We start from the raw sequence: 27,394 nt of genomic DNA, 5'->3' as shown, positions 1-27,394 counted from the left end.
GGTTAATGGTTAGTGAAAATATAGAAAAATTTCCCATCCAGTTCAATCCATGTTCCCTTAGGGAACCCATGGACCCTAGAAGGATCCCTGCTAGCACAATTGTCTTGTTCTAAGTAGCTGTCTCCTTTACAGTGACTTGCTAAAAGAGAGAGAGTGAGAGAAAGAAGGGAAAGAAGGTGAGAGAGGAAAATACACAGAAAAAAGGAAAGAGTAAATAAGCATCTAGATAAGCAAAGGTTCAAATAAACAGCTATAAGTAGGATGCCGTAACGCTGAAATTATCTACTTAGACGTAAAATAGTAATTAGTGGTATGCAAACAAAATACTTGTTTTCATTATTTTAAAACTTTTATGAGTACAGTATGATATAGTAGCATTAAGGAAATTAACATGGGAAAAAGAAAAGAATTATATTTTTAAGAGTCTTTTTTTTTGAATGTTTAAATCTACTCATAGCCATCACTTGCAATAAAAACAGTGATGAAAGGAGTGATGAGAAGATGACCAGTGTGAGTGGCCTCAATATTATTACCTACTATTACTACTTGGGCCTCTGTGGGCCTCAACACACATACAAATGATACTAAATGAGTGATCCCATAAAATAAGGTTTATAATATCATCTCTGAACAATAAACATACTTATCCTTCTCTTTTCCTCCACCAAATATGGGATGTAGTAAAACTCCACCAGTTTTCAGTTCATATGCCACTATTTTGTCCAGCTCCTTAAAAATATATAAAAATAGAGACCTCAGTGAAAATTTTTTTACATATCAAATTTAAAATGAACTGTGATTTCTCATTTCCCAGAATTAGAATGCAAATTTCTAGAAATAAATAATATGTATTTGGGGAGTAGTTTATGTTCTTATAAACAAAGCAGGCTCCACAGCTGGCTGACTGACAGAGCCTAAAAGGCTTCTCAACTTTGTAACTTCAGGGGTGGCCAGTGGCCTGGCAACTGTCCCCAATAGCTTTTCCCAACCTCTCTGACCAGTTATCCAAGTGTATTTCTTGCTTCTCTGTATTTTGCTTCTGATGGAGGATTTAGGCAAGTGTAAAGGAATGGGGATAAAATTCTATTAGGAATCTATCATTTGAAAACTTCTCTACTCATCTCTAACGTGACATACATCCAAGTTAAAAAAAGCTTAAGTGGAAAAAAGACACTACAACTGTGCTGGAAATTCATGACTAGTTTAAATAATATGTATGCAGAATAGAGAAGTGGTAAAAAAAAAAAATCATCATCATCATCATAGTGAAGTGGTTAAAAGCCAGGTCTAAATCCTGGCTCTACTACTTACTAGCTGTGTAACTTTGGCCAAATAATTTAACCTCTCTGTGCCTCAGTTTCCTCATCTGTAAAATGGGGATAATAGAGTAGTTAGGAGGATTGAGATAGTTAATGTTTATAAACTGTTCATAATAGTGCCCAAAATATGGTAAGTGCTATGTTATTTTTTCCCCTTTGTTCATAATTTTTGAAATGAAGAATGGACTCTTCCAGTTCTAGATGTAGAAATTATTTTATAGCTCTAAATGTTTAAAATATTTTACAATTACCTTTTGGCTTATTTAAGTTCAGGTTTGGATAATGAAGATATATAAAATGAGAAAAAGGAGAAGACGGAGGGATCTATTTCATATGCATAGTAAAGACTAAAATTTTCCCACTTGAGAAGAAAGAAGCTAAGCATGATATGATTAAAATGTATATGTACCTGAACAGGGTGGGCTAGGCAAAATACAGTTGATTTTTTTCTTTTGGGCAAAATCTTTAAATACTCATAAAAAGATGTAACAATGACAGAGAGCAGAAATGCACTGAAGGGCTAGCTAGCACATAATAAAGCACTTACTATGTACAAAGGACCACGCACATTATATGTATGATGTCTTACAGTCCGTCCATGGGGTAGACACTGATACAACTTCCCTTACACAGAAGAGGCTTAGAAAGATTCACCAAAGCCACAGAGCTTGTAAATGTATGAGGCAGACCGAAAAAGCAATCTGACTCCAGAACCTGGGCTCTCAGTCTAAACAAATTTAGGAAGCAAGATACATTAAAAATGACTATTATGAGGAGCTGGGATATATCTAATGACTAACTTGGTGATTCAGGACCTTAGGTAGTCTCTTCCTTAGCAAAACGTGTTTGGAGGTCAACACTGACAATGGAAACTAGATAAAATAGACAATTACTTTTTCTCAGTAAAGTGATTCTCAGTTTACTAGAAAAAATATTAGAGACTTCCAAATGACATTAAGTATTTTACAATTATTAAAAATAAAAGACATGAAAGTTGGAAATCAGGAGAACACTAAAATGTCCTACTGACTTCTCAGTGGATAATGGACTTAGCTTTTTTTACCTCTTTAATCCAATGGCGGTATTCATTAACACCAAAAGTTTTCTTCATCCAAAGTCCATAAATATAGCCTGAAATTCCCTTCAGTACCCATTCATCAGACCTACGCCAAAAGTAAAAATAAAAACTTTTAATCATAAAAATTCTTCAGAAAAAACCCAATAGGATAACAGGACAAGTGTAGTGTGTGCTTCTCTGCTTCTTAAAGAAAATCAAAGTTACTAAAAAATTATTTGATTTTCTCACTTCCTCCAGCTGAGTTCTACCTGTGCATTCCTTACACGTTCTTCACACCTGGCTTCACCTTTAACGATTAGACTGCTTTACAGTCTTATTTCCAGTGTGCTGTACCGATGTCTGTGCTCTACTCTATCACTACTGCTTCTCCCTTGTCCACATCTGTCCACACTGTCTGCCTCTAAAAATATATTTGCCCGTAGCCAGGACTGTACCACTGAATTCTTACAGTCCATATTCTATTACTGCCAATCCCATGCATAATTATCAGTGGGATTCCAAGACCTGAAGTTTAACTACTTAATTTATTTTTCAGTTTCTCAAGAGGAAAAGCCATTGACACCATCCATTCATTTATTCATTCATATCTTTATCCATTCATTCATTTGTTCACTGCAACATTTTGCCTACCATGTTCCAGGCACTTTTCTTTAATGGAACTATGTAGTTTTAGGAAAACTGCAAATCAAAAAGCCTTCCTCTCTGCCCTCTCCCCTCCAACAAGAAAGGAAAAAAAAATATTCACATTCTATTTATAGCACAGAATGGTCACAATTATAAATTATAATTTTAAAGGAGTTTTGTGTATTTCTTCAAATTCATCTCAAGTTAATCAAAAAGAAAATAAAGTGTTCTGATCTCCCACATCTTTCAGGTAAATTATACAAAGCTAGGCATGAGTGGGAAACTTCACTACTCATTATCACTATTATAGAGAACCATTATTTTACCTTAAATGTTATCCTGAACATTACCAAATATACTGAACACTGACATTAGAATTCTTACTATAGTTTTCTGTACACTGAAGTCCTTTGGTATTCTTTTTTTTTTTTTTAAAGAAATTGTTGCTGTCAAAATTCTTACCTTATTCTTATCGCAAATTACAGAATTAATTATGTTGAATTCGTGGCCAAAAATTTAGGATGAAATTTATACTCATTATTTTTCTTTAAATACATATAGACTAGTGTTTTTTAAATTAATTATCTGCAGTTAGGACAAAGGTCAGCTTACACTACAGGAAAAGAAAAGAAAAACAAAATTTCTCGATTCCTTTTTTTTTAACTGGTTGTAAACTGAAATTACTCACCAAGACATTCTGGATATGAAACATCCAAAAAACTGCTGGGCCAAGGATTGGGCTAAACACCTTCGTGTCAAAGGTGTCTCATCTATAATCATGGCACTGTGTAGCAGGTTTGTGCTGGAAATTAAAGGAAGACACAGCTCATTGTAACCAAGAAATAAACAATTGAGTCAAATTAAAATAATCACACTTTTAAAACATGAAATTTAAGTTAGACATAAAAAAGAAAAACCAGAATATTCTCTCAAAGAGCTTTTTCATCTTTTCAAAATTTAGCTGAAATCCATAATCTTCATAACTTTTGCTTAAAGCAGGGACTGCAATGTTTACCAGTGATTTCCATAAAAAGTACAAAAATCTATTCTGGGGCCGGCCGAGTGGCGCGATGGTTAAGAACTCGCTTGGGACACCAGAGGGCCCCGGTTCGGATCCCACATATGAGGGCCAGTGAACAAAACGACAGCAACTTGTCTGTTCCCCTTCCCCAATTCCTCAGCACTGTTCCCATCCCCCCAATTCCCCAATAAAAATCTTTAAAAAAAAAAATCTATTCTGTAAAAAGGGGAAAAACATCATTAATCAGAAACTGGTATATTAACCAGAAACTTGTCCTATGAAAGGCTCTTCTAATTTCAAAAATCTTTTCCGAATAGCCATTAATTTTTTGTGCTCTATTATTTACTTTCACATACATTGACCCGTCAGATCCTTCTAACAACTCTCTGGACAATGCAGAGGTAGATTACACCCTTTTTGCAGGTGAGAAAATTTAGGTCCCAAAAGAGTAAAATGACTGACCCTGAGACATGTAACTTCTAAATTTGGAACTTTTCAAGAATGAAGGAAAGATGGGAGGGAGGTAAAGAGGGTAGAAAAAGGAAAAGAAAAAAAAAAATGAAGTTCTATTTTTCTTACAAGAAAATTTCTGACAGTATTAAATTTTTAAATACTGTTAAGAAAAAAACCTCACTAGTTATCCACAAATAACTTATGTGATTTTTAAAATTATATAAGAAAAGAAATTAAACTATGAAAAATATTACTATCAGTTAATTCTGGATCAAGAGAATATGAGTCTTTTGGGTTATTCTGAAATTTTCTTCTTTATACTTTTCTATATTTCTTAATTTTAAAAACACTAGATTTTCTACAAAGTCAGCCATATCTCCATTAAAGGAGAAAAGGTCAAAACACATCTTAAAATTGATCACAAAATAACCTGTTTTCAGATCATTACCCTAATTTAAGCATCTAAATTTGAAGAAATACCAACCTAAAAATGCTCATGGAAGCATAAGCAGCCACTTCAACATAAGCCTCATCAATGAATACAGTCTTAAAACAGGAGTATGGATATCGACATGTAAGAATTTCTTCATAAAATTCAAAAACTTCATGAAGATATGACGTGGTATGCTTAAGCAATGGAAGAAGTTGGGGTAAACAAAAATGAGTAACCTGAAAATAAAAAGCAAGGAGGAAGATCATTAAATAAGTTAACTTTAATGTTTTAAATTTTCTAAATATCTCGATTATAAATAAATGTTCATATACATCCTTTTTTTTTCTTTTTTACAAATTCATAGTACTGAAAGAAAATGCTGGTGTAGAATTAGTGATTACTTCTACTGACTATACTTACAAAATATTTATTGTACTTAAAAATTAAATTCACGATGGATTATAAGTCTGTGAAATGCTTAGATCCAAAGAAAATAAAAGTTTGGTTCCAAATTAAGTAAAATTTCTTCTACATATGCATACAAAACAAGAAAGACTTAAATTTCCAAAACTTATTATTATAGACCTACCTTTGATTCACAGATATCTAACATAGTGAATATAACACATGTCGTAGTACCATCTTAACAATTACTAATGTTAATCACACTATCTTTACTGCACATAGGGGAAACTTACTGTCATCCTCCTCTACTATCTCAACTACATATTGAAAGCTTATTGCTACTTAGGAAATAAGGAATGCCTGCAATAGAAATAGTAATTCTGATTTTCTTAGTAGGCCACATCTCACACCTTGGACACGATACATAAATATCACATACCATCTCATGATTCTGTGCCAAACGAATGGCATCAACAGTAACAGAGGTCGCTATTAACTAGAATGACCCGGCCAGGTTTCATTCAGGAGACTGAACGTGAGCTAATCCTTTTGAATTGAAAAAAGTTTGATAGGTAAGGAGAGGAAAAGAGGACATCCCAAACAGTGTCAGAGATAAGAAGAAATAAAGTCTGACCGGGAAAACCTAAGTAAACTATATTGAATGCAACAAACATAAATAAGAAAGTAATTAGAAAAAAGCTAGTAAGGAATATTAGGGTCAAATTTTAGAAGATCTTGAAAGCCATGCAAAAGAGCTCTGATTACTGCAGGACTGTGGAGGCAAGGAAAGTTTAAATGTACAATAAAAATTAGTCTTCTAATAGCATTATAAAGAACAGATTAGAGCGGGATTACATCTATGCATTATTAATGGGCAGGGCCCAAACTGCATCATGATTAGCACTTCTCTTGGTACACAAACAAAAAATACATTACCATTCATCAAAAAAAGGATTCACTTTCAGAAGAACCTACGTGATAGCAAATCTGTTAATGGGGTAAAAATTAAAACTATTTATTTGAGACAGAGAGGCTATGTCATGAGCTATATGTAACTATTCAAGAAAAATACTGCTTAACTGTTATTTACCTTTCTTTCATCCAATGGCTCAGAGTAGAAAAAAAATTCTTCCAAATACAAAGTAGGTACTCATCAAATGATTTTAAAGTTGATCATTTGCCAAAGATAAGAAAATTCACTGCCAATCTTATCATTGAATATACATTTAAGAGACATTGTCAAGATAGTAAAAGCAAAACTGTTCACAAAGTATCTTCAGTATTTTCCATGAGTGATGTTTAAAACCTTGTGAATTTCAGGAGAGCAAATATAAGAGCAGACTAAGGAGCTTACTAAGTCTCAGTCTGGCTGCCCTAAATTTTTGATCATGTAACTCAAAGAAATGCTGTTGAGATACACATGATCACTGTCTAAGCCTAATATAATATTATATTAAAAATAATAACTAGAATTGAAAACATAAAGGACCAATAGTAAATAAAAAGAGATTCAATCAAATGTTACTTTAAAAGTGTGCAGTAGCCAAGAGGGTCAGTAACCAACGGATTACTTTTTCACCACCAGAAAAGTCTAATGCTTGCGGAGGCCTAAAGCATTACCTAGCCTATTAGCTGATTTATGATTTGTCACAAGATTTGGGGTGGGAGGAAACTGAGTGATGCCTTCATGAGTTTATTGACCAGAATTCAAACCCTGCCTCAGCCTTTTCTCTTTTCCTCGGTGTATACTGAAGCAAGAACAAATCTTGCTCTTTAATTTTGAAACGAGAACAAATCTTGCTCTTTCATTTTGAAATCGCCATTTTTTTCAGATTGCACAGATGAATGAAAAACATTCATAAACATATGCCACACAAAAAGTTGACAATAATGAATAGAATTCGTTACAGAAATCAAGCTATACTCTAATCAAGGCATACTTGAAGCTCTTTTGGAATGCTAAGCCCTCTTTTGAAAAAAGTCTCAAATTTTAATCTGACAACTTTTTGAAAGGAATTCATTCAGAAATTCATGTTATTAAATATATCAGACAAGAAAACCTTTTCGCTCTAGTGATATTGTTGAGAGTTAAAAGAAGGGTTAAGAAAAACTTTGTACTTCATTAATATCTTTCTTTTTATCAGGAGTAAAAGGCTGAAAGGAGAGAAAGGAGCAAGAAGCCATACCTCATGCATATATGGATCGACAAGTATTTCAAAGGGTCCAATGGCCAAGGAGATATTGGACGCAGCTGTTGGGATAGTTAGCATGTAATGGAAGGTCTTTTTTCTCATATCGTGGGTGTACACTGTCTCCACCAAGTCTCCATTGGAAACAGCCACCATTGCAGCATCCACCGTAAATTCTAATTTCCATGTACATAATTCAGAGTATGAGTCAACACATGGGAACCAAAATCTAGAAAAAAGGACAACAGCACAGAAAATATGTTGAAAGTATAACCTACACTGTTTTCCCTACATATTAAGTTATTTTAACATTTATAGAATATATACAAGAGCAAATGTCAACTATTTGCCTAATGAAGTTGAAGTCTGATTGTGCAACTTGGAAGAATTTGATTAAAGACAGAAACCTGACTCCAAATATTATTTGGTAATATTAAGAAAATATATCATGTAGTACCTTTAGTTCAAACATTAAAAGAGGTAAGTAATTCTTAGTTTTAAATTAAAATAATTTTCACTTGTATATTCACATTAGTTTTTATGTAGCATTCATTTCCAAAACCTAAAAAACCTTATAATACAAGTTTTAAAAACCAGAATTAATATTCAGAATCTATTCCATAAGTTAGGAAACTGCTTTTTTGGAGTGTATGATGCATTGTATAAATTCACACAGTGCTGGTAAAGTCAGACATGAAACTTGCATCCAATTTTCTATAAATTAAGGTCAGGTTTTATTAGGTACCAGGGTCTGTACGTGGAACTGAAACACAAAAAAGTGTAAGATATCATCCCTAGCTTGGAGGAGTCAATAATCTGAAAGAATGTATATTATAAAATAATATTTCAATAACATGTAATGAACTATAGAGCTATGAGAATGAATTACAATTATACACGAAAATGAAGGTAAATCTCACTACTATAGTGTTCAACAAAAAGCCAGATATAAACAGCATAATGCATACGTTTCCATTTAAAGTTCAAAAACAGGTGTAATTAATCTATGGTACTTTAGAAATCAGGATAGTGGTTGCTCTTGGGCAGGAGAATAACAGGTGGAGAAACAGTGAATGGAAGTGGGTGGCGAGAGGACTCTGGGATCCTGGTAATGTGCTTCTTTTTGATGCGAGTGTGGATTACATGGCTTACTTGAGCAAATGTATTATTGAGCTTTCTATTTACAACTTGTATCATTTTCTATATGTTGTTTTACTTCAATGTAAAGTTTTAAAAAATAAAATAATTGAGATGATTTTAGAACAGTAGACTTGAAAAGGGCAGAGAAGAAAGAAGACAAGACTGAGGAGGAATGACTAAATAGAACACAATTAAGAAGAGGTAGAAGTTTGGGGAATCAGGTTGGTACTTTTCATTTTACACTAAATACAGGTACGGTATATATATATATATATATATATATATATATATATATATAAATGCAATTAAAATGAAATGAACTGAAATATATAAGAATTAAAAATCTACCTTGTGGAATTTTGATACCCACAAGAGAAAACATGAGCACCTCTCTCTGCCATACTTCCCTCTACACTGGGTACCACAAAATGAAGACCTCCTTTTGGCTGATCCAAAGAAAAATTGATGTGTATCTTTAGGACCTTTAATTCTGCAACAAATAAATACACACATTGATATGTAAATATATAATTTAGTAACAGCGGACTATATAACAAGGACAGACTCACATTGAACATAAAATGGAAATCAAAGGCTCAGTTTTACATAAAAACCACACTACTTAACCAAGTTCAGGCTTTCACCATCTCTCCACCTGTGTTAACTCACTAGCCTGCCTTCGCTGGTGTCCTCACTTCCACTTAATTCTAGTCATTCCTAGCTGCGTCCTCCCATAATGTAGCTCTAGTTATGGCATATCCTCTTGTCAACATTTCTGACAATGCTACACTGCCTAAAGGAAAAAAACTCAAAACTCCCACCTAGGCACCTAGGACACTTACGTCCTTCCAGATCCAATTTAAAACTTACTTTTCAAGCTTGTTCTCTTATTACATTTCCCCACAGACAGTTAACCCTAGTTAACTTTGGGGAGTAGGTGAAGGAATAGGTGGGGTTGATGAGAAAGACTACCCAAGAATTTATGTTATGCATTATTTCTATTTTGCATGTGTTTTCTATTTTGTTTGATTTCTACATAATAAATGTGGTGTTTCAAAATAAGATTAAAAGATGTTTCTTTTAATTTCGCCCAAAACATTATAACCATATGGACTATCGCTAATCTGTGAACATACAATGACCTTCCACGCCTGTCCCTTAAATTGTGCAAACCCCTACCCCCCAAAATCCACACCCTCCACAAAAACTACCAAAAATACGCACAAACAAAACAAAAAGTCTTTTACTTCCTTATCTTGGTTAATTTTTATAAAGCTAAATAAAGGTTATATATAATAATTATAAGGGCTATAACTTTATGCAAGAGAAAGTAAAAATTTAGAAATAATAAGACTATTTTCAAAAGTGTGCAAGAGTGGGTGTCAGAAGCCCTGTGTTCTAGCCATGACTCTCCTACTAATTAATGACCTTCAGCAGGTCACTTATGCTCTTTGGACTTCAGATGACTCTTGTAAAAGGAAGGAATTAAAACAGATGATTTTTTTAGGATCCTTCCTGCTATAAAATGCTGTAATTCTAAACTGATTTGGCATTGTGTGGGTTCAATCTTGACAAACTGTCCCATCCTAATTTTTTTTTTTTAAATAACTTCTCACTTTAAAAACAACAGTGAAATGAGTTGCTTTTTGTCACAGCCCTTGACTGATTTTTCTGCTAGTCTGTGATCCTTAAGGGAAAAAAAAAAAAGAGCTTCCAACTTGTTCAACTGATTAACTTACAATTTTGACATCATTAATTTTCAAAGTTCCCGTCACTGAATCTAACACGATTTTACTGTACAGTCAATATATTCTTGGTGTTTTACCGTCAACATGTTTCCATAACTCTGACGGCACCTTAATGCATAGTTCTCCATTTCCTGCGTCAGGGTCCACAGCGCTAACTGCAGCCGCATAAGCATTAGAAAAGTAATTGAGGTTTCTCCTGAGGGGGGAAAAAACATTAACGATAAAGCCATATATTTACCAAGCATTTTCTTAAATATTTGATACCATTTGTTTGTGAACATTACATCATCTTACATAATTCATAAGAACACTTTTCATACAAGTAACTGTTACTCTACTACCATGACAGAAACTTGAAACTATACACATGATATGTATATAGTCCACTCACCAAAGCTATGTGATTATTATTATGATTATCACATTCTTTATTAATTTGGGAATGCCAAAGACACTATACTTTCCTGATAAAAATGTAGAGAATCTATGTAAAATTGAAGAATTAATTATTCTTTACCAATATGGCAAAAACTTGAATGGATTCAAAAAGGTTTATAATCTGACAGAAACTAGGAGGTTTAAAATATGTCTGGATGGGAATCAAGTCCTTAAAATGTATTACTGCTCCTCTTCACTCCCTGGTGCACGACAATGTAAGCTTAATAAAGGAGGGGAACTTCTGGCTGGTTCACTGTTATATCCCCTATATGCCGGGGGGCATGCAATAAATATGTGTTCAATAGTTGCTTGGCTCTATTTCCCACTGGATGAAAACAATACACAGAAGTCTTACGGAAATATGAAAACATTGTTCTCATCTGATTTTCTACTTTTATTCCATACAAACAACGTATGTGTGTATATACACACACACGTTACATTTCCTCACTGAACTCAGTTAAAGGAATGTGGAAGAAATGGGAAAAAGAAGAAACACAAGGAATGGCAAGAGCAAGAAAACAAGATGAAAAGATAGGCCATAAGCCATATTCTTGCCGTTCACCTTCAGGTCTATCACCTTGCCATGAGATGAATCCACAAAGCAAAGTTAGTGACATTTCACTAGCTTAATCCATTTATAGCCTAGTGAAAAAACAAGTTTCATATACTCTACAGAGTGATTACAGGGGCATCCCATTAAAGAAAACATTCACGTTATACGCTGTTAACTTGACAGAGACCACTCCTCCATCCCCATCTCTCCACTAAGAAGGATGTAATCAATATTAACTATGGCTTTTAACAACTATACAACATCAGGTTCTGGAAGTAGTTAAACAGATTGCTCAATAATTTGAACAATTTCGTACTGTTAGATATATATGTAAAATAAAAGGTGTAAAAGCTCTGTGTTTTCACATGCCATCTAGTTTTTATCATTCAATAAAAGTAACTTCTTTTTTCCTTTGGTATATAATTCTATAAATTTTAACACAGGTGTAATCACCACAATCAGGACATGGAACAGTTCCATCATCCCAAAAAGTCTCTTGAGCTACGTGCCTTGTGTCAAATAAATGGAATCACAGAATGCAACCTTTTGAAGCTGGCTCAAAAGTGTGTCTCTGAAATTCATCAGAAGTGTTACATGTACCAGTAGTTTGTTATTTTGGACACTGAATAGTATTCCATTGCATACTCTGTGCCACAGTTGTTTATTGTTTCCTCATTCACCCACTGAAGGACATCTGGGTTGTCTGCAGCTTGTGGCTATCACAAATAAAGCTGCTAGGAACAACTGTATAGGTTTTTATGCGAATTTCATTTTCATTTCTGCAGTACAAATGCCCAAGAGTGGGACTCCTGGGTCATGTGGTAAATATATACTTAGCTGTGTAAGAATCTGCCAAACTGTTTTCCAGGAAGGCTATACTGCTGAGCATTGCCACACAATACATGGAAGGGCCAGTGGTTCTGCATCCCTGCCAGCACTTAGTTAACGTAATTTTATATAATTTTAAAAATTCCTTTGTGGGCCGGCCGAGTGGCTCAGTTGGTTAAGAGCGCAAGTTCTGAACAACAGAGTCTCCGGTTCGATTCCCACATGGGCCAGTGAGCTGGGCCTGAGCTGCTACTGAGCTGCCAACGGATGGTGACTGGACTTGGAGCTAAGCTAGTTGCACCCTCCACAACTAAGATTGAAGGACAACTTGGCTGTTCCCCTTCCCCAATTCCCCAACACTGTTCCCTTTCCCCAATTCCCCAATAAAATCTTAAAAAAAAAAACCAAAAACTACTTTGTACATCTACAGATTTCAATTTCTTTTCAGTAACATTTCAAAAACATGAAATCTGATAGTGGAAGAACCTGCAGTTTTCCCCCAGTTATCTATGAAATTCAAAAATACCAAATTTAAACATTACATATTAGGCTGCTCAGTTTCTTTATGGGAAATGATTCTCTGAATGTCCTCATTTCCTGAGAAAAGGTAAAGTGCTCCAAATGAAATCGTGAGTCATTAAAAATGGAACCTACTGGGACCTCAGTTATGAGGAACAATTGTCTCAGGGTTTGGATTTCAGTGTCTGCTTTCATACTATGAATCAAATATGTCTTTCATAATAACCTCATCAATGCCAAAAATTACAAGGCAAGGTTATAATAAGCGTTTTCAGAGTAATAATGACTACAAAATATTGCTGGATAACCACTTCCATCCCCAACCCCCCGTCCTCCTCAAGGAAACAAAGCTGAAAAACGAGTAATGCTGTAGGGGGCATTGAAAAACTAGTAAATTAAGGCAATCAAAAGAATTTTCTCTAAGAACCTATTATAATCACCCACATTAACTAAAATAATCTGTTAATTCTTTGTCAAATAAAGAATATGTGCTTCTTATAACTATAGGTGCAGATTTTGCAAAAGTTAAGATTAAATTATTTGTAAACTTTTTTTTCTAATAAAATATTTCATGGAAGCACAGTACACATCAGAAAAGTATACATACTCTAAGTATACAGCTCAATGAATTTTCATAAAACCAAAGTAGCCAGCAGGCAGAGCAAGAACAGAACTTCACCAACCTCCAGAAGTCCTGCTGTGCCCTCTTGTAATCATTAACCAAACCCCACTCCCCATCACCAAGGGTAACCCATTATTCTGACATCTAATGTGATAGATTAACAACTTACTATATTCTTTTGTGTCTGACTTCTTTTATTCAACATTAAGTTTGTGAGATCCATCTGTATTACTACGTGTCATTCATTCTCATTCCTGTTCAAAATTCCAAGTGTGAGAATCCACCACAACCTACTATTTTACCATTGATGGGTCTTTGGGTAATTTCCAGTTTTGACTATTACAAATGCTGCTGTGAACCTTTTTGTACATATTCGTTGGTGAACACATGAACGTGTTTCTACTGGGTGTATACCTAGAAGTGAGACTGCCAATCAATGAGTATGCATATATTCAACCTCAATTTCTATTAGTAGTGTTTGAGGGTTCTAGTTACTCTACATCCTTGTCAACAGTTGTTTTTCTTTTTTTTCTTTTGTCTTCAGTTTTAATAGTTTACATACAGAAAAAAAAAAAGTCAGCCAACAGAAAAATCCATTTTCTAAAAATGGAACCAATCCCAAAATTAATAAAGATGGCTTTTCAAACATAACTAAAACAACATTTAATATGAGACCGTGAAATAGTTTGCTCAGACAAAACTCTACCTTTTTCTATGAAAAAGCCTAGGGGATTTCACTGATTATAAGCTCAAACTTGAGTGAACTACTTAAAGCAGCTATTTGTGAACGGCTAATGAATTTTAAGCTACTAGAAATACTAAATATAGATAAGGACAAAATGGCTCTACTACTATGCATGTGCAGATTAGTCCAAAAAGGAAGACCTATATCTAGTTCTAGGATTATCACATTTAAGAAACCACAATGCCAAACCACAGAGCATTCAGAGAAGGGCAAAGAGTGTGGTAACAGATTTGGAAAGAATTTTAGATGACGAATGGTTGACAGTACTGATATTCTGTACACAGGAAAAGAGAATACTTAGGGAAAACAATATTTAATTAGGATAAGTTTATGAATATTATAACAAAACAAACTGCAGCTTGACATAATAAAGAACCTTCTAGCATTTAGAAATAATGAAAGGGGTGCTTTAAAATACAGCAAGCTCTCCAGAGCTGGAAGCATTCAAGCAGAAGGTAGAATAGTACAGAGAAAATTCTTGTTTAATGTTCCAGCTATTACAACTTAATTCCAAGCAATAATACTAAAACAAAGGGCAGTGATCACAAAAGCTAGAAATTATACAAATACCAAATAACTGGAAAATAATCATGCAAACTACAATATACTGAGTAAATGGAATATTACCTGACCATAAAAATGACAAAAAATTAAGCCTATCAGATTATACGTGGAAATAAAGTATTTAAATAAAAAAAGTAGAATATAAAACTGATCACAACAATATATGTTTATGAATAAAGATCCAATATTTATTTAAGGTGAAGAAATGAGCTATTTCAGATACAATATTTTTATATAACATTCTAAAATAGTTAATATATTTTATAGTAGTCTGTGGCCAACAGATTATGGTGACCACCTAACTTATTGAAGATTACATTTAATATTTATGAAGTATTTTTTTAAAAACATTAAAAGTAGAAAAATGGCTAAGAAAATGTATTTAAAGTTCTCCAATAATACTTCTATAGTCTGAAGAAGGGAAACAACAATTTCCTGTTGGAGAGAACTAGTAAAATTTCTTGAACCAAATGTGCAGAGTAGTAAAAGCAACAGAAATTAAAATTAGAAAGAAAAAACAAAAAAATTTGGAACCAGAGTTTAATAATTTAAAAAAATTCTACCTTAAAAGAAATGAATGCAGTCATATGAAAAAAAAAAAACTGTTAGAAATATTGACTTTTAAAGTGTATAACTTACTGTTTTGATTCATTGTGACAAACTTCCAAGGTGGGGTCATTATAAATAAAAGCAGCTTCTAAATCATTGATCCTTACTCGGTATATTCTACACTGTTTGCTGCTCAACCTGATTCTATTCAAGTTTGCAACTGTGGGAAATATAGTCAGTTCCACAAATCCCTGTAAAGATAAAGAACAACTCCATTACAATTAAGATTGGTAGGTTTTAGAACATATTTCTTTGATTTCTACTACTTATACACATAGCACACTCCAGGGACAGAATCCCAAATAGCTACTGACATACACATGCTCTCCAAGTACCTTCCTTCATTTTCAACATGGCTGTGCTAGTGACTGAATGGGTGTGAATTATGTACACTTTATCATCCTGGTGGTTCACATTCACTACCAGTGAAAACTAGACCATCTGCTAGAAAAAAGAACTCACTAGTCTCAAATATAATAATTTCTAGACAGACTAGAACCCAAACAGGGAGGAAGGAAAAAAAAAAAAATGACAAGAGCAGAAAGAGAATCAAAACCAGGTTGGTGAGTGAAAGAACATGGCCTCCAAAATAGGGTAAAAACTACACCAATGAATCTAAAAAGTATGAGTCTCTGCACATGGGCAGGAAATCAGGATGCGTGAAGCAGCAAGAGCTACAGGAGATACTCAGGCAAGTAGGGAAAACCTACTGCTGCCTCCAAAAGCAGCAGGTACTTCAAAGTACTGGATGGTCTCCTACCAAGAGGCCCCCGAGGCCACATACATGCAGTTAGCTGTGTGGTGAGCAATCTGTCTGAAAAATGTACCGAAGACACGAGACACAGTTTAATATACTGACTGCCCCCCACCCTCTTGTGTTGAATCAAATGGGAAAGACAGACCACTGAAACATGGAATATCTGTCCAGTGAGTTAAATATCCTGAGTTGAACACTGATGGTCTCAAACATAATATGTAAGGGCATGAAATAGCAACATTTCAGGGGCTGCAAAGTGAACAGAATTTCAGAGGCTGCAACAGAAATATCTAAGCTAAAACTCAGGCAATAGCCATAAAGAACTAGATCACAACAATTATGGTGGCTACTATTTAATGAGCATTACTATATGCCAGACATTACACTACATACTTTCATATGTTCTCTCTAATCCCAGTTAACAACTTTAAGAGATAATTACTATGTTATACTTTTTACAGATAAGTAACAGTTAAGGAAAGTATATCATTAGTAAGTGGAAAAATGAGTTTCAAATCTACTTCTAAATGATCCCAATTGATTGCCACTCATTATGCCCTAATCTCACGCAGTGCCAGGCTTTTAAATAACATGCAAAATTTTTTTTTAGATAACATGCAATCCAACTGCTCAAAAACCTAGATTCCCTAGCTCCTTTCCTCCCAACCCCCAAATAAGAGCCATACACCCTTAAATTAGACCATCTGGACAGATCTATCTGGAAACAACTGAGAACAGAAAAAGAAGAGGCAAAAATACTGTTGATGAAGTCCCTGTGTTTAAAGGTGTGAACTGTGAGCAACCATGGGGAGGAAGACCCAAATTCCCTTCATTAGCATACCAGCAATGCAATGATCAATCTACATAAATTGAGCTTAGATCAGCTGAAAGACAGCAAGCAGAACCAAGATAATGGCACAAGTGAACTAGAAAAGATTATGGAAAGCTCTGTCAACAGTTAGCTGTATGGGTGGGGCATAAGAACAGGATTTGGCTTTCTAAACTAAGGTTAACAATAATAAAACAGTGAATGGAGTGTGTTTCATGAAGACAGGAAAGCCCAGTCTCCTAGCATCGTCAGCTCTCTGACACCACCTAGAGTCCTAATCTATACCTGCCTGCAACATTCAGACCCACTGACTGGCCTCCAATCCCCGCCATCCTTAGCAACTGACATAACAGCAAACCCCCCAGGTCCGCTACCATCTTGCTCCTTGCTCTCGCCCCACTTCACAGGTGACCATTGTCTTAGAGCCCCTATCCTAATTTCAGCGGCACCTCCCCTGTGCCATTCAACCTTTTCAAGAACTCCCGTGCTCTCTAGTCTTAGATGAAAAGTCTCTTGAATCCCTCTTGACAAGAAGCTACTTCCTTTTTCGTTCACTATAAATAAATTAGAGGAGGGGAAAAGAGGAGACCTTGCAGATTCCGCTGCTGCTTCTAGACCACGTACAGGATTTTATATAGCATATCGTAAATGAGCAAGGGCAGTAGAGAGTCACTGTTACACGTGTGTGTTCTGGAGCAAGGCTGCCTGCATTCAAATCCCAGCTGCACCATTTGGTAAGTGTATGATCCTGGGCTAAGTTACTCTAGCTCTCTGGGCCTAAGTTTCCTCATCTGTAAATCAAGGATAGTGACACGACCTCCCTTTTGGTGTTGGTATGACAACTGAGCAATTAGTCCAGGGAAAGCACTTAAAATCATAGCTGGCACTTCATGTTTTTATTGTTCTTCTCTACTCCGCTGCCTTCGCGTTCATGCCATACAGGTAGACCATGCTCTCTATTCGTCCCAAATTCCCCAACATTCACGGAAGGCTCATACTGTCCCTCTCTGACCCATCTCTGCCATCACTGTGACTTGGAGACATAGCTGATCCATGCAGTAAAACTGCTTCAAAAGTCCTTGACTTCAATTCCTACGACCGTCACTTTCGTTTCAGGATGGCAATTAAGACCACACTCTGAAAGACCCCTCATCGCTGCTCAGAACTGCTCTGAGGCTGACATTTTAAACTTGAATGTCCACAGTGTCTATCCTTCTTCCCCTTATTACTTCTCTCCAGACCTGTTCAACCACATTTAGTTCTCCTGTTTCCTGCTATCCTCGATTCTCATGACTATCCCTCCTGGAACCTCTAGGGTGACTTTCTTCTCTGTTCACCAAAGACCCTTAACTTCCACCATTCTTCTGACAACTATCAATTCTCTTGACTTCTTGTTACATGTCCCTACCTTTCCCTCCTGGACCTTCTCACTAGTCCGCTATACGCCATCCTCTGCAGTGTCCTCAGAAATCCTGCTCTATTAACTACCCTCTCTCATAATTACCATCTCTCTTCTCTATGGAATTTTTTTTCCCCGTGCCCTGCAAACATGTTAAAGCCTTATATATCTTTCTTTTAAAATCTTGAGATCTACAATACCCCCAGATGAAGTAATGTTTGCCCTTTTCCTGGAGCTTTGGATCTGAATTGACAATAATCCCTGGGATCCCCAAACATTACCATAGTCCACTAATCAGACTGGAAGTCTTTGGAGGTCAAGTAATAACGGGGGTCACGGCTCATGTCTATCTCAGAGTAGGACTACTGTTTATTTCCCCAGTTCCAGAACACACAGTACAGATTTTAGTAATTGGCAAATACCCTTATTCATCATGCTCTGATCAATGAGTGAGGACTACTATGGAAGGACTAAGTGAACACCACTAGTCCGCCAATTTCACTTCTCCAAGATAGTAAACCAAAGCAACTAGACATCCTTTGGGGAACTGCAGAGATTAGTATCACCAGACATTTGAAAGATGCCCACTACATCTTCATTTAACTGAATTACTTGGCTAGTGCAAAAGTCAAGTAGGTTTTGAGAATAGTGATGAATTATCACAAAGTTGTCAATCACAACCATGTTTGCAGATGTAAAATTTTTACTGCAGCAAATCAGCACAGCTCTTGGTAACTGGTGTTGCAGCTAATTATCGAGCAAATGCTTTTTTCCCCAATTCTTACCAGAGAAGAAAAAACCAGAAGCCTTCAAGACAGAACCCCTTCACAGTCATCTAATAACTAATAACTGTATCAATTCTCCTGCTCAGTCAAAACAAAGTCCCAAAGTCTCTTGATTGCAGGATAGCCCGTAGAGAATGACACTGATATATGACATTAACATTTTACTACTAGATCTGGTGAGCAGGGAAGAGTAACTTCTCTAAATGAGTTAACAAACAAAAACACACAGATAGCAGAGGATCAGAGTTAAATCCCATTAAAGTTTGGGGGCCTGTCACATCAGTGAAGCTTCTAAAGGTCCAGTGGTCTGAGACATATAAAAATAGCCTCCCGCAGTGAAAGGGGCTTCATTTTGTGCTGCCCACCAAGGGTGGGAGAAAGAGGCATGAAACTTGGTGGGCTTCTTTGGATGCTGGAGGCAATGTGTACAATTGGGCATACTGCTTACTGGGCAACCTACAAGGCTCTCAGTTTTGAGAGGGGTCCAAGGCAAGAAAGGGTTCTACAGCACGTCCAGGTTGTCATCAAGCTGCCCTGCCACTTGGGCCTGAAGATCCAGCATATCCATTTCCAATGGAGTGGAAATGTCCATGGCAGACAGAGATGCTTTATAGACTTCTCTGGTTTTCTCCAACAGAATGACATTCTGCGGTTTAGGTCATAAGGCCATGACCTCTTCTACCAACAAAGCAACTACTGGTTAGCTACTAGACCCTGCAGCAGAGACTGAACACGTGACCATGGGACTCCCAAAGGCTGTGTTATGTGAAATGGCCATCACAAACTGAGTATAATATGAAGCCCTGAAGAATAAAACTGAGCATGCGCAGCAGCTTTCCACTTTTAAATCGAAACAACACATCTGAACTAGGCCAAGCAGGCTCCTAAGGCACCAGCAAACATCATGTGCAGGTGACTCAGAATCCAACAGGACTTGCTCCCACTGCATCTCCACCTCTCTTCCTCAGTCCATACCTATGGCCTCATGGAGAGTTCCCCTTGCTCAGCTAATAGAACAGGACAAAGCACAAGCCTGAATCATAAATAAGTCTTCACAGAATGCTAGCACCAGTTAGAAGTGGATGGTAGCTGACATCGGAATCACACTGAAGTGTGGCCCCGAAAAACAATGGTAGAAAATCCTACAGTGGGCAAAACGTTGGAAAATACATCTGGCTGCACACACTCTTTGTGGCAGTAGAGATGACCTGAAGTACACATCTACACTGATCCGTGAGCAGTCAGTTACTCACGGATTCACCATCTGGTTACGGACTTGTAAAGAACAAGATTAAAACCTTGGTAATTATTGGGTTGTTGGAAAAGTCATGACGGATTTTGTCTGTTTTTCGAAGGTTATTTATTAATATAAAGAACAAAGGTCAATCAATGATATATTGCCCGTTTTGTTCAATAACCTTTTGCCATCTTTCAATGAGCTTCATAATTCCTCATTCATAGAAGGACCTGTCTTTATTTGCGAAAGACTGAACAAGGTGCTGATTTACAGCCTCATCTGAATTGAATGTTATACCACACAAGGAGTTTTGCAGAGAACGAGACAAGTGGAAGTCTGACGGCACAAGGTCAGGTGAGTATGGTGGGTGTGGCAACACATCCCATCCAAGCTCCAATAAGTTTTGACAGGTGATCAAACTTGTGTGTGGTCTTGCTTTGTCACGATGGAACACAACTCCTTTACAATTAACAAGCTCTGGACGTTTCTGGAGGATGAATTTGTTCAAGCTGTCCAATTGCCGACAGTACACATTCAACTTGGTTGTTTGGTTCCTTGGTAGGAGCTCGAAAAACACGACACCTTTAAAATCCCACCACCACTGAGAGCATAACCTTCCTCTGATGAATGTCTGCTTTCGATGTCATTTGAGGCGAATCATCACATCGGGACCAAGACCGTTTGCACACCACATTGTTGTAAACAATCCACTTCTCATCAACAGTTATCAGTCACTTCAAAAAAGGATTGTTTTGCCAGCCGAGTGGCTCAGTTGGTTAAGAGCGCGCTCAAGAGTTTGAGCTCTGAGCAACAGCGGTTCAATTCCCGGCCTGAGTTCAGCTGCTGCTGAGCTGCCAACAGGTGGCAGGATGGCTCAGCTAAAAAAAAAAAGGATTGTTTTCCTCATGTTTAATGAGCATATTGCAGATGTTTATAAGCGCCGTCAAATGAACTTCCTTGAGTTCATGCAGAACCCAAATATCGAGCTTGCTTACGTATCCCAGCTTCTTCGGGTGGTCGTGAACGCTTGAATGATGGATGCTCAATGTTTCTGCAATCTCTCGTGTCATGTAACATGGGTTAGACTCGATCGATGCCTTTATTTTGTTGTCATCAACCTCAGTGGGCCTCCCTGACCGAGGAGCGTCGTTGAGATCAAAATCACCAGCACGGAATTTCATGAACCATCGTTGGCACTGACGTTCTTGTAGAGCATTGTCACCATAAACTTTATGCAACTTTTCACAAGCTTGACGTGCGTTCTTCCCTTTATGGAAGTAAAACAGTAAAATATGGCAAAAATGCAGTTTGGTCTTCCATCTTCAACTTGTTGTAAAATCTCCAAAACTGAACCAAATTGCTAAATTTTTTTTTAGAATGAAGCTAGAGCTGTCAGCTGTCAAATGACATAGCAATAATATAGATGCGAATGACTCTCATTACTTCCAAAAATGAACTAGTGCCATCTGTTGCAAACATGCGTCATGACTTTTCCGACAACCCAACAGAGGGTGGAGGGAGAAATAAGTATAGAAATGGATTTCTCAGAATGGATATAATATGAAAATACTCATGTTGTTATCACATAAATGACCATGAGGGCATCCACTGTGGAAGGCATCCTCAAAAAATCAACTGGAAAGATTCTCTCTCCAATAAATGTCACAGACTTTCCCTAGCCCCCCTACTCAATACACAAAGTGGTCATGGAGGCAAGAATGGAGGCTATGCATGAAACCCACAACATGGTCATCCCCCACCAAGGCTAATCTGACTGACTATCCCCACTGCTCAGTGCCCACCTCCCAATTAACAGAAGATCACAGTAAGCTTCTAATATGGGACCTCCCCAAGAAGGATAAGTTAAGTCACTTGGTAGAAAAATAACTACATCGGACAGCTTGCATCATAGAGAGGGACGGTGGTCTATCCTGACAAGAACAGACACGTACTCCATATTTTCCATCCTTAACTACAATATACGGTTGACCCTTAAACAATTCAGGGGTTAGGGGCACCAACTGTCCAGTCAAAAATCCACATATAGGGCCAGCCGAGTGGCTCAGTTGGTTAAGAGCTGGCTCAAGAGTTTGAGCTCTGAGCAACAGCGGTTCGATTCCCAGCCCGAGCTGAGCAGCCGCTGAGCTGCCAACAGGTGGCAGGATGGCTCAGCTAAAAAAAAAAAAAAAATCCACATATAACTTAAGTCAGCCCTCCGGAACTGCAGATGGAACATACAGTTGACCCTTCAACACGTGCGTTTGAATTACGCAGGTCCACTTATACACAGAAATCCACATTTAAGTGGATCTGCACAGTTCAAACCCTTGTTGCCATACCCCATACATGCCTCCAACCAAGTGTATAGGGAAGTGTAGCAATGGACTCTTAAAACACACAAAACTTACTGATTTTATCCTGTGCCCTATCATATAGAAGCAACTAGCATGATCAATTGCTAAAGGCTCAGTTACAGCACCAATGGAGATACTTCCAACAGGATGCTGTCTTTCTTTTTTTTCTATTTTTTTAACTGAGCCATCCTGCCACCTGTTGGCAGCTCAGTGGCTGCTCAGCTCGGGCCGGGACTCGAACTGCTGTTGCTCAGAGCTCAAACTCTTGAGCGAGCTCTTAACCAACTGAGCCACTCGGCCGGCCCAGGATGCTGTCTTAAAGGAGTGAACAATACATAGGGTCACTTCATAGCCAGAACAGATCTGGGAACGAAGAGGTAAAAGTTGGAGTATTTTCATTATTGCACCGAAAAGAGCCACTGAATTTCTGCTTCCTATCTTTGTACCTTGGGTTCAGTGTGTTTGAAGTCCTAGTGGCTAAGGGAGAAAATATTCCACCAGGGTACACAATCATGGTTCCATTAAATTGGAATCTGAGACGACCCCTTGACCACTTTGGGCTCCTTATGTCATTGAACCAATAGGAGGAGAAATGGGTCACTGTACTGGCTGGAATGACTAATCCCAATTATCAAACAGGAATTGAGGTTCTGCTCTACAGTAAGGACAAGAACTTGGAATTCAGGGGATTCACTGGAATGTCTCTTAAATCTCACTTGAACAACAGTCTAATTCAATGGAAAACTGCAACAACTCAATAAAAACAGGACAAGCAAGGATGCAGATTTACAGGAATGAACGTCTAGGTAAAAAAACAAAGCAAAAAAATGCTGGCAAAAGGAAAGGGGAAAATGGAATAGGTAGAGGAATTAAGAAGCTGTATGTATCAACTTTGGCCTTGACACCAGCTAAAGAAAGCAGGGGCTGTAGCAATTAAGTTTCACATTCTTTCACACAGTTTTCTTTCAGCTATCTAGTATGAAAGGTACTGGTGATAGCTAGTATTTTAGATGGGAAGAGTGCTGAATTGCCATTTCCTCACAGTATTACATTAGCTCAGGGATCAGCAGACTTTTTCTTAAAGGGCTAGATAGTAAATAGGCTTTATGGGTCACAGTTTTTGTCATAGCTACTCAACTCTGCCATTGTAGCTCCAGTCACAGACAATACATAAATAAATGGGTGTGGCTGTGTTCAAATAAAACTTTACTTACAAAAACTGGCAGTTGGCTACTGCCAAACCCTACAATAGCTGACAGGACTGTTAAGGTCCCTGTGTTGGGAATACTAGCTTCTTATCTCAACAGAAGAAAACAGAGGCTACTTTGGGGCAACAGGGGCAAAGTGTTCTAGATATTCTCCTTTTGCTCCCGCTAGTCTGCTCTCCACCGTACTCTGCACCCCAGGAGCTGCCGTAACTGGGCACTAACTCTCCAGTTTCTCGTTGACTTGATCAAATGGGAGGCACAGGAGACTGAAGAGCAGAAGGAAAGTGAGCTTGTAGTATCTATTCCCCAGGTTACTCTCTGCCAGGGTGAGGGAGGCAATAGCTTCTTTCTTCTACCAAAGGCCGTAGCTCCTGTAAGATGACTTTCCTACAGCTATGGCTTTCTCCCTTCCTTTGTTCTTTTAGGTTTAAAAGTGGTAACTGTTCCTCAGTGTTAATCTGGTATGCTCCTCCATCTCGTTTGTTCTCTTAACCCTATTTGTTCTTACTGAAGCACTCCTTTCATTATTTCCCCTCAATTAACCTGTATGAATGTGACATGTTTCCTTCTGGAACCCTAACCCATAGACCATCCAACCAATATTTCCAGCGCAAAACCTAAAATCATCCACAACTCCTTTCTAGCATTTGGGAATGCTCGACTCAGCCGCAATCCCTTTCTGCCTGTCATTTTGCCACGGGCAGAGGCGGTAGAGAGGGGTACAATAGACAGAAAGGAGTTGCAGGTGACTCTTAGGTCATCCTTGATTAAAAGTGGCTCAATCACTTGCTAACGTCACGTCCTTAAAAAAGTTACTTAGCCTCCATTCTTTCAGCTGATTTATAAAAATTAAAATTAGAATAGCATCTACCTCACAGGGTGAAGATTAAGTGAGGTAGGTTATACACATATAACCTTAGAAGACAGTCTTACATGTAGCATGTGCTTAATAAATGTTCATAATAATTCAATTATGTCAACTCTATTTCTATGCATTTCACTAATATCATCATTCAGGGCTTCATCAATTCTCCCCTAGATTATTCCAGTAACCTCGTAAATAGACTTTCTAATTCTCACATCTTCACTACCCAATTCTTACAACACAACATACCTAACGTATCCTTCCAGGTAAGGAAAGGAATCACATGTAAGGAAATTGAAAGAGAAATTCCTTCAATGAGGAAACTGGACGTAATGAACCTTTAAGGATCCTTACAAATCTAAGATTCTATGATTCTTATGAAAAGGTTACATTTTTTAAATTAGTTCATCTTAAGTAAACAAACAAGAGGAAAGTTCATGTCATCACTCAAAGAAAACCAGCTCTCACTAAGATTTTGGTCTATTTTATACAGGTCCCCCTGAGAGAGTAAATTACGTACTTGGGTTGTCAAGGGCTTTCCTAGAGTGGATTATATCCACAGTCTACACATCTAAATGGGGGGACAGTTACTAGATTTCAAACACCTTATCTAAAATTTCACTGGCAAGCAGTGTCACCTAAACCAGATCAGCCAAGAATCAGAAAACAAAACTGGCCTCTTAGTGGCCAAGTTAAGTCAGCGTGTGCACTCATTTTACTTAATTTTTTTATAGAAGAAATCTAACTATGGGCGTATTCTTGCTTCCTGCACAATTTTAAAATGCTTGGTAATACAGACATTCATATTCCACAACATATTAGAAGGAACAAAACTTTAATCAGGAAACAGGAAAAAAAGGTGGGTGGGGAGGAGGTATTAGCAAGGCCATGGACCTTGAAGCCACACACACCTGAATGCTAATTCTTACCTATTCTCGAAACACAGTTATCTGGAAAGAAAAGTCTCTAAGTATTGTAAAGGGTGGACTTGTTACTGCTTACAATTCTTGAGAATATACTTACCACGACAGATTTTCTCTGGAAGTTTATGTTGTTGATGCAGACGACCTGATGGGTTGTATATTAAAAAATATAAAAATAAAATAAAGAAAATAATTCTATTAAATGAAGCATAATTATATCCAAGTATAAGCAACAACTATGTCCTAAGCTGCTCAAAAATCACACGTTTTTTGTCTAATTATAAAACCCTACACATTGGGCTAACTTGTTTTCAATGTAGCAACAGCCACAAAAATAAATTTCTTTGGACAAATACAGTTTAGTACTTTTAAGAAAAAGGTTTATTAATCTATAGGAGGCATTCAAGTCTGTTGAATTACACTGTCGTTCAAAGCATTTTCGTCCTACAGACACCATTTCCACGGTAGTGAGTGGGTTCTAGTTTCCCACCAAGTCAGTTTCAAGCAATCACAAAATACAATTAATGCAAACAAAACCCAGAAGAGGAAAGGGAGATGAAAAAATACTTATAATTTATATGGCCTTGGGCTTTCAAAGCCCTTGTCTCCTTTCTTCCTGTTCATTCTGGCGGGCTCTAAACCAGTCGGCGTCATGAAGCGATCCCGCCGAGCCTGGCTTCCCGGAGGACTGCGGGCGTTACGGGGCTCCGGCACCTCACTCTCCCCGCTCCCCCGCACTCTCAAAGTCACGCCCCGCGGCCAGGGCTCCCTCGGCGCCCACGCCAGGCCCGGCCCGGCCCGATCCGCCGCCTCAAACACGCTCTTCGGACTCGGCTCCCTCCAACCGCCCTAGCCGAGCTCCTGTCACGAAGATGCTCCTCTCAACCACCGCTCAGAGCCACCGTCAGCAGACATCTTGCCTATCACCTATGACCTCTAGCGTCTGCGGAAGTAGGACTGCCGGCGGGGGGCGGGACCGGAAGTTCTGTGAGTGGGCGGGGCTTAAGCGACTGGCGGGGTTTTGTATTTGCGTTTCCAAGCACGTCTAGTGGGTAAGAGCTGTTAAGGTTTAGAAAAGCAAATACAAATATTTATTAGGTGAGTTGAGAAGAGCAGGAAGGAAAGGAGAGAACATTTAAATTTTAGAATAAAGATCTAGAGCAACCACGTGGAGAAGTATGGGAACAAGGTTTGCAAAAAGCCAAGGGCTGGAGGATGGAAACCCTGGAGTCTCCTAAAACTAGGAGAGGTGTGCCTTTGATTTGCTGTGTGAACAGACACCCTAAACTACTGGGTCCCAGTGACTTCAGCTGTGAAATATATGATTAGACCCCAGGTATTCTAACTGAAACTCCCAAGTCTTCACTAGGCCCTGTTGCTTCAGTATTTATTTTTAAAAAATAATCCACATAGATCCAGAAAAATGTATTCAAAATATTTTGAAGCCATCATATCTGCATTCCATGTTTATGAAAATAAAACAACTGTAAATTTCAATAAGTTATATCTTGGTTATTTGTGGATTATCCATTAACATTGTTTTTTAACCTTGGATCAGATTTAACTCTGGCCTACCCCCTCCAACTGCCCTGGTGACAAATTCATTAGCTAACTTAAAATTAATTTGAACTTTGGTCTAAATGAAAACAAATTAGGAAAACAAAGCTATAAAGGAACTTCATCAAGCATTCCAAAACCAATGAGAAATTACTTGTACATGGTTCTCTACTGAGTACTACCTGTATC

At 37.5% G+C, this 27,394-nt stretch overlaps 1 protein-coding gene across 1 annotated transcript in view; it reads right to left on the bottom strand.

Annotated features, from left to right (window-relative positions):
- TAF2 (TATA-box binding protein associated factor 2) overlaps positions 1-26,589 on the bottom strand; it is a 76,424-nt gene extending 49,835 nt beyond the window's left edge. The window contains exons 1-10 of the mRNA XM_019642089.1: positions 26,220-26,589; positions 25,749-25,803; positions 15,322-15,482; positions 10,488-10,606; positions 9,011-9,152; positions 7,520-7,751; positions 4,980-5,164; positions 3,710-3,823; positions 2,383-2,482; positions 644-729 (exon numbers count right to left, since the gene is read on the bottom strand). Of these exons, the coding sequence (XP_019497634.1) occupies positions 644-729; positions 2,383-2,482; positions 3,710-3,823; positions 4,980-5,164; positions 7,520-7,751; positions 9,011-9,152; positions 10,488-10,606; positions 15,322-15,482; positions 25,749-25,803; positions 26,220-26,302 (1,277 nt within the window). The 5' untranslated portion in view covers positions 26,303-26,589. The remainder of the gene's footprint in view (positions 1-643; positions 730-2,382; positions 2,483-3,709; positions 3,824-4,979; positions 5,165-7,519; positions 7,752-9,010; positions 9,153-10,487; positions 10,607-15,321; positions 15,483-25,748; positions 25,804-26,219) is intronic.
- Between the last annotated feature and the right edge of the window lie 805 nt (positions 26,590-27,394).

Source organism: Hipposideros armiger, unplaced genomic scaffold (assembly GCF_001890085.2).
Source record: "Hipposideros armiger isolate ML-2016 unplaced genomic scaffold, ASM189008v1 scaffold_65, whole genome shotgun sequence".
Classification (NCBI taxonomy): domain Eukaryota; kingdom Metazoa; phylum Chordata; class Mammalia; order Chiroptera; family Hipposideridae; genus Hipposideros; species Hipposideros armiger.
The sequence above is the reverse complement of the archived record's forward strand: the minus strand, read 5'-3'. Positions and strand labels throughout refer to the sequence as shown.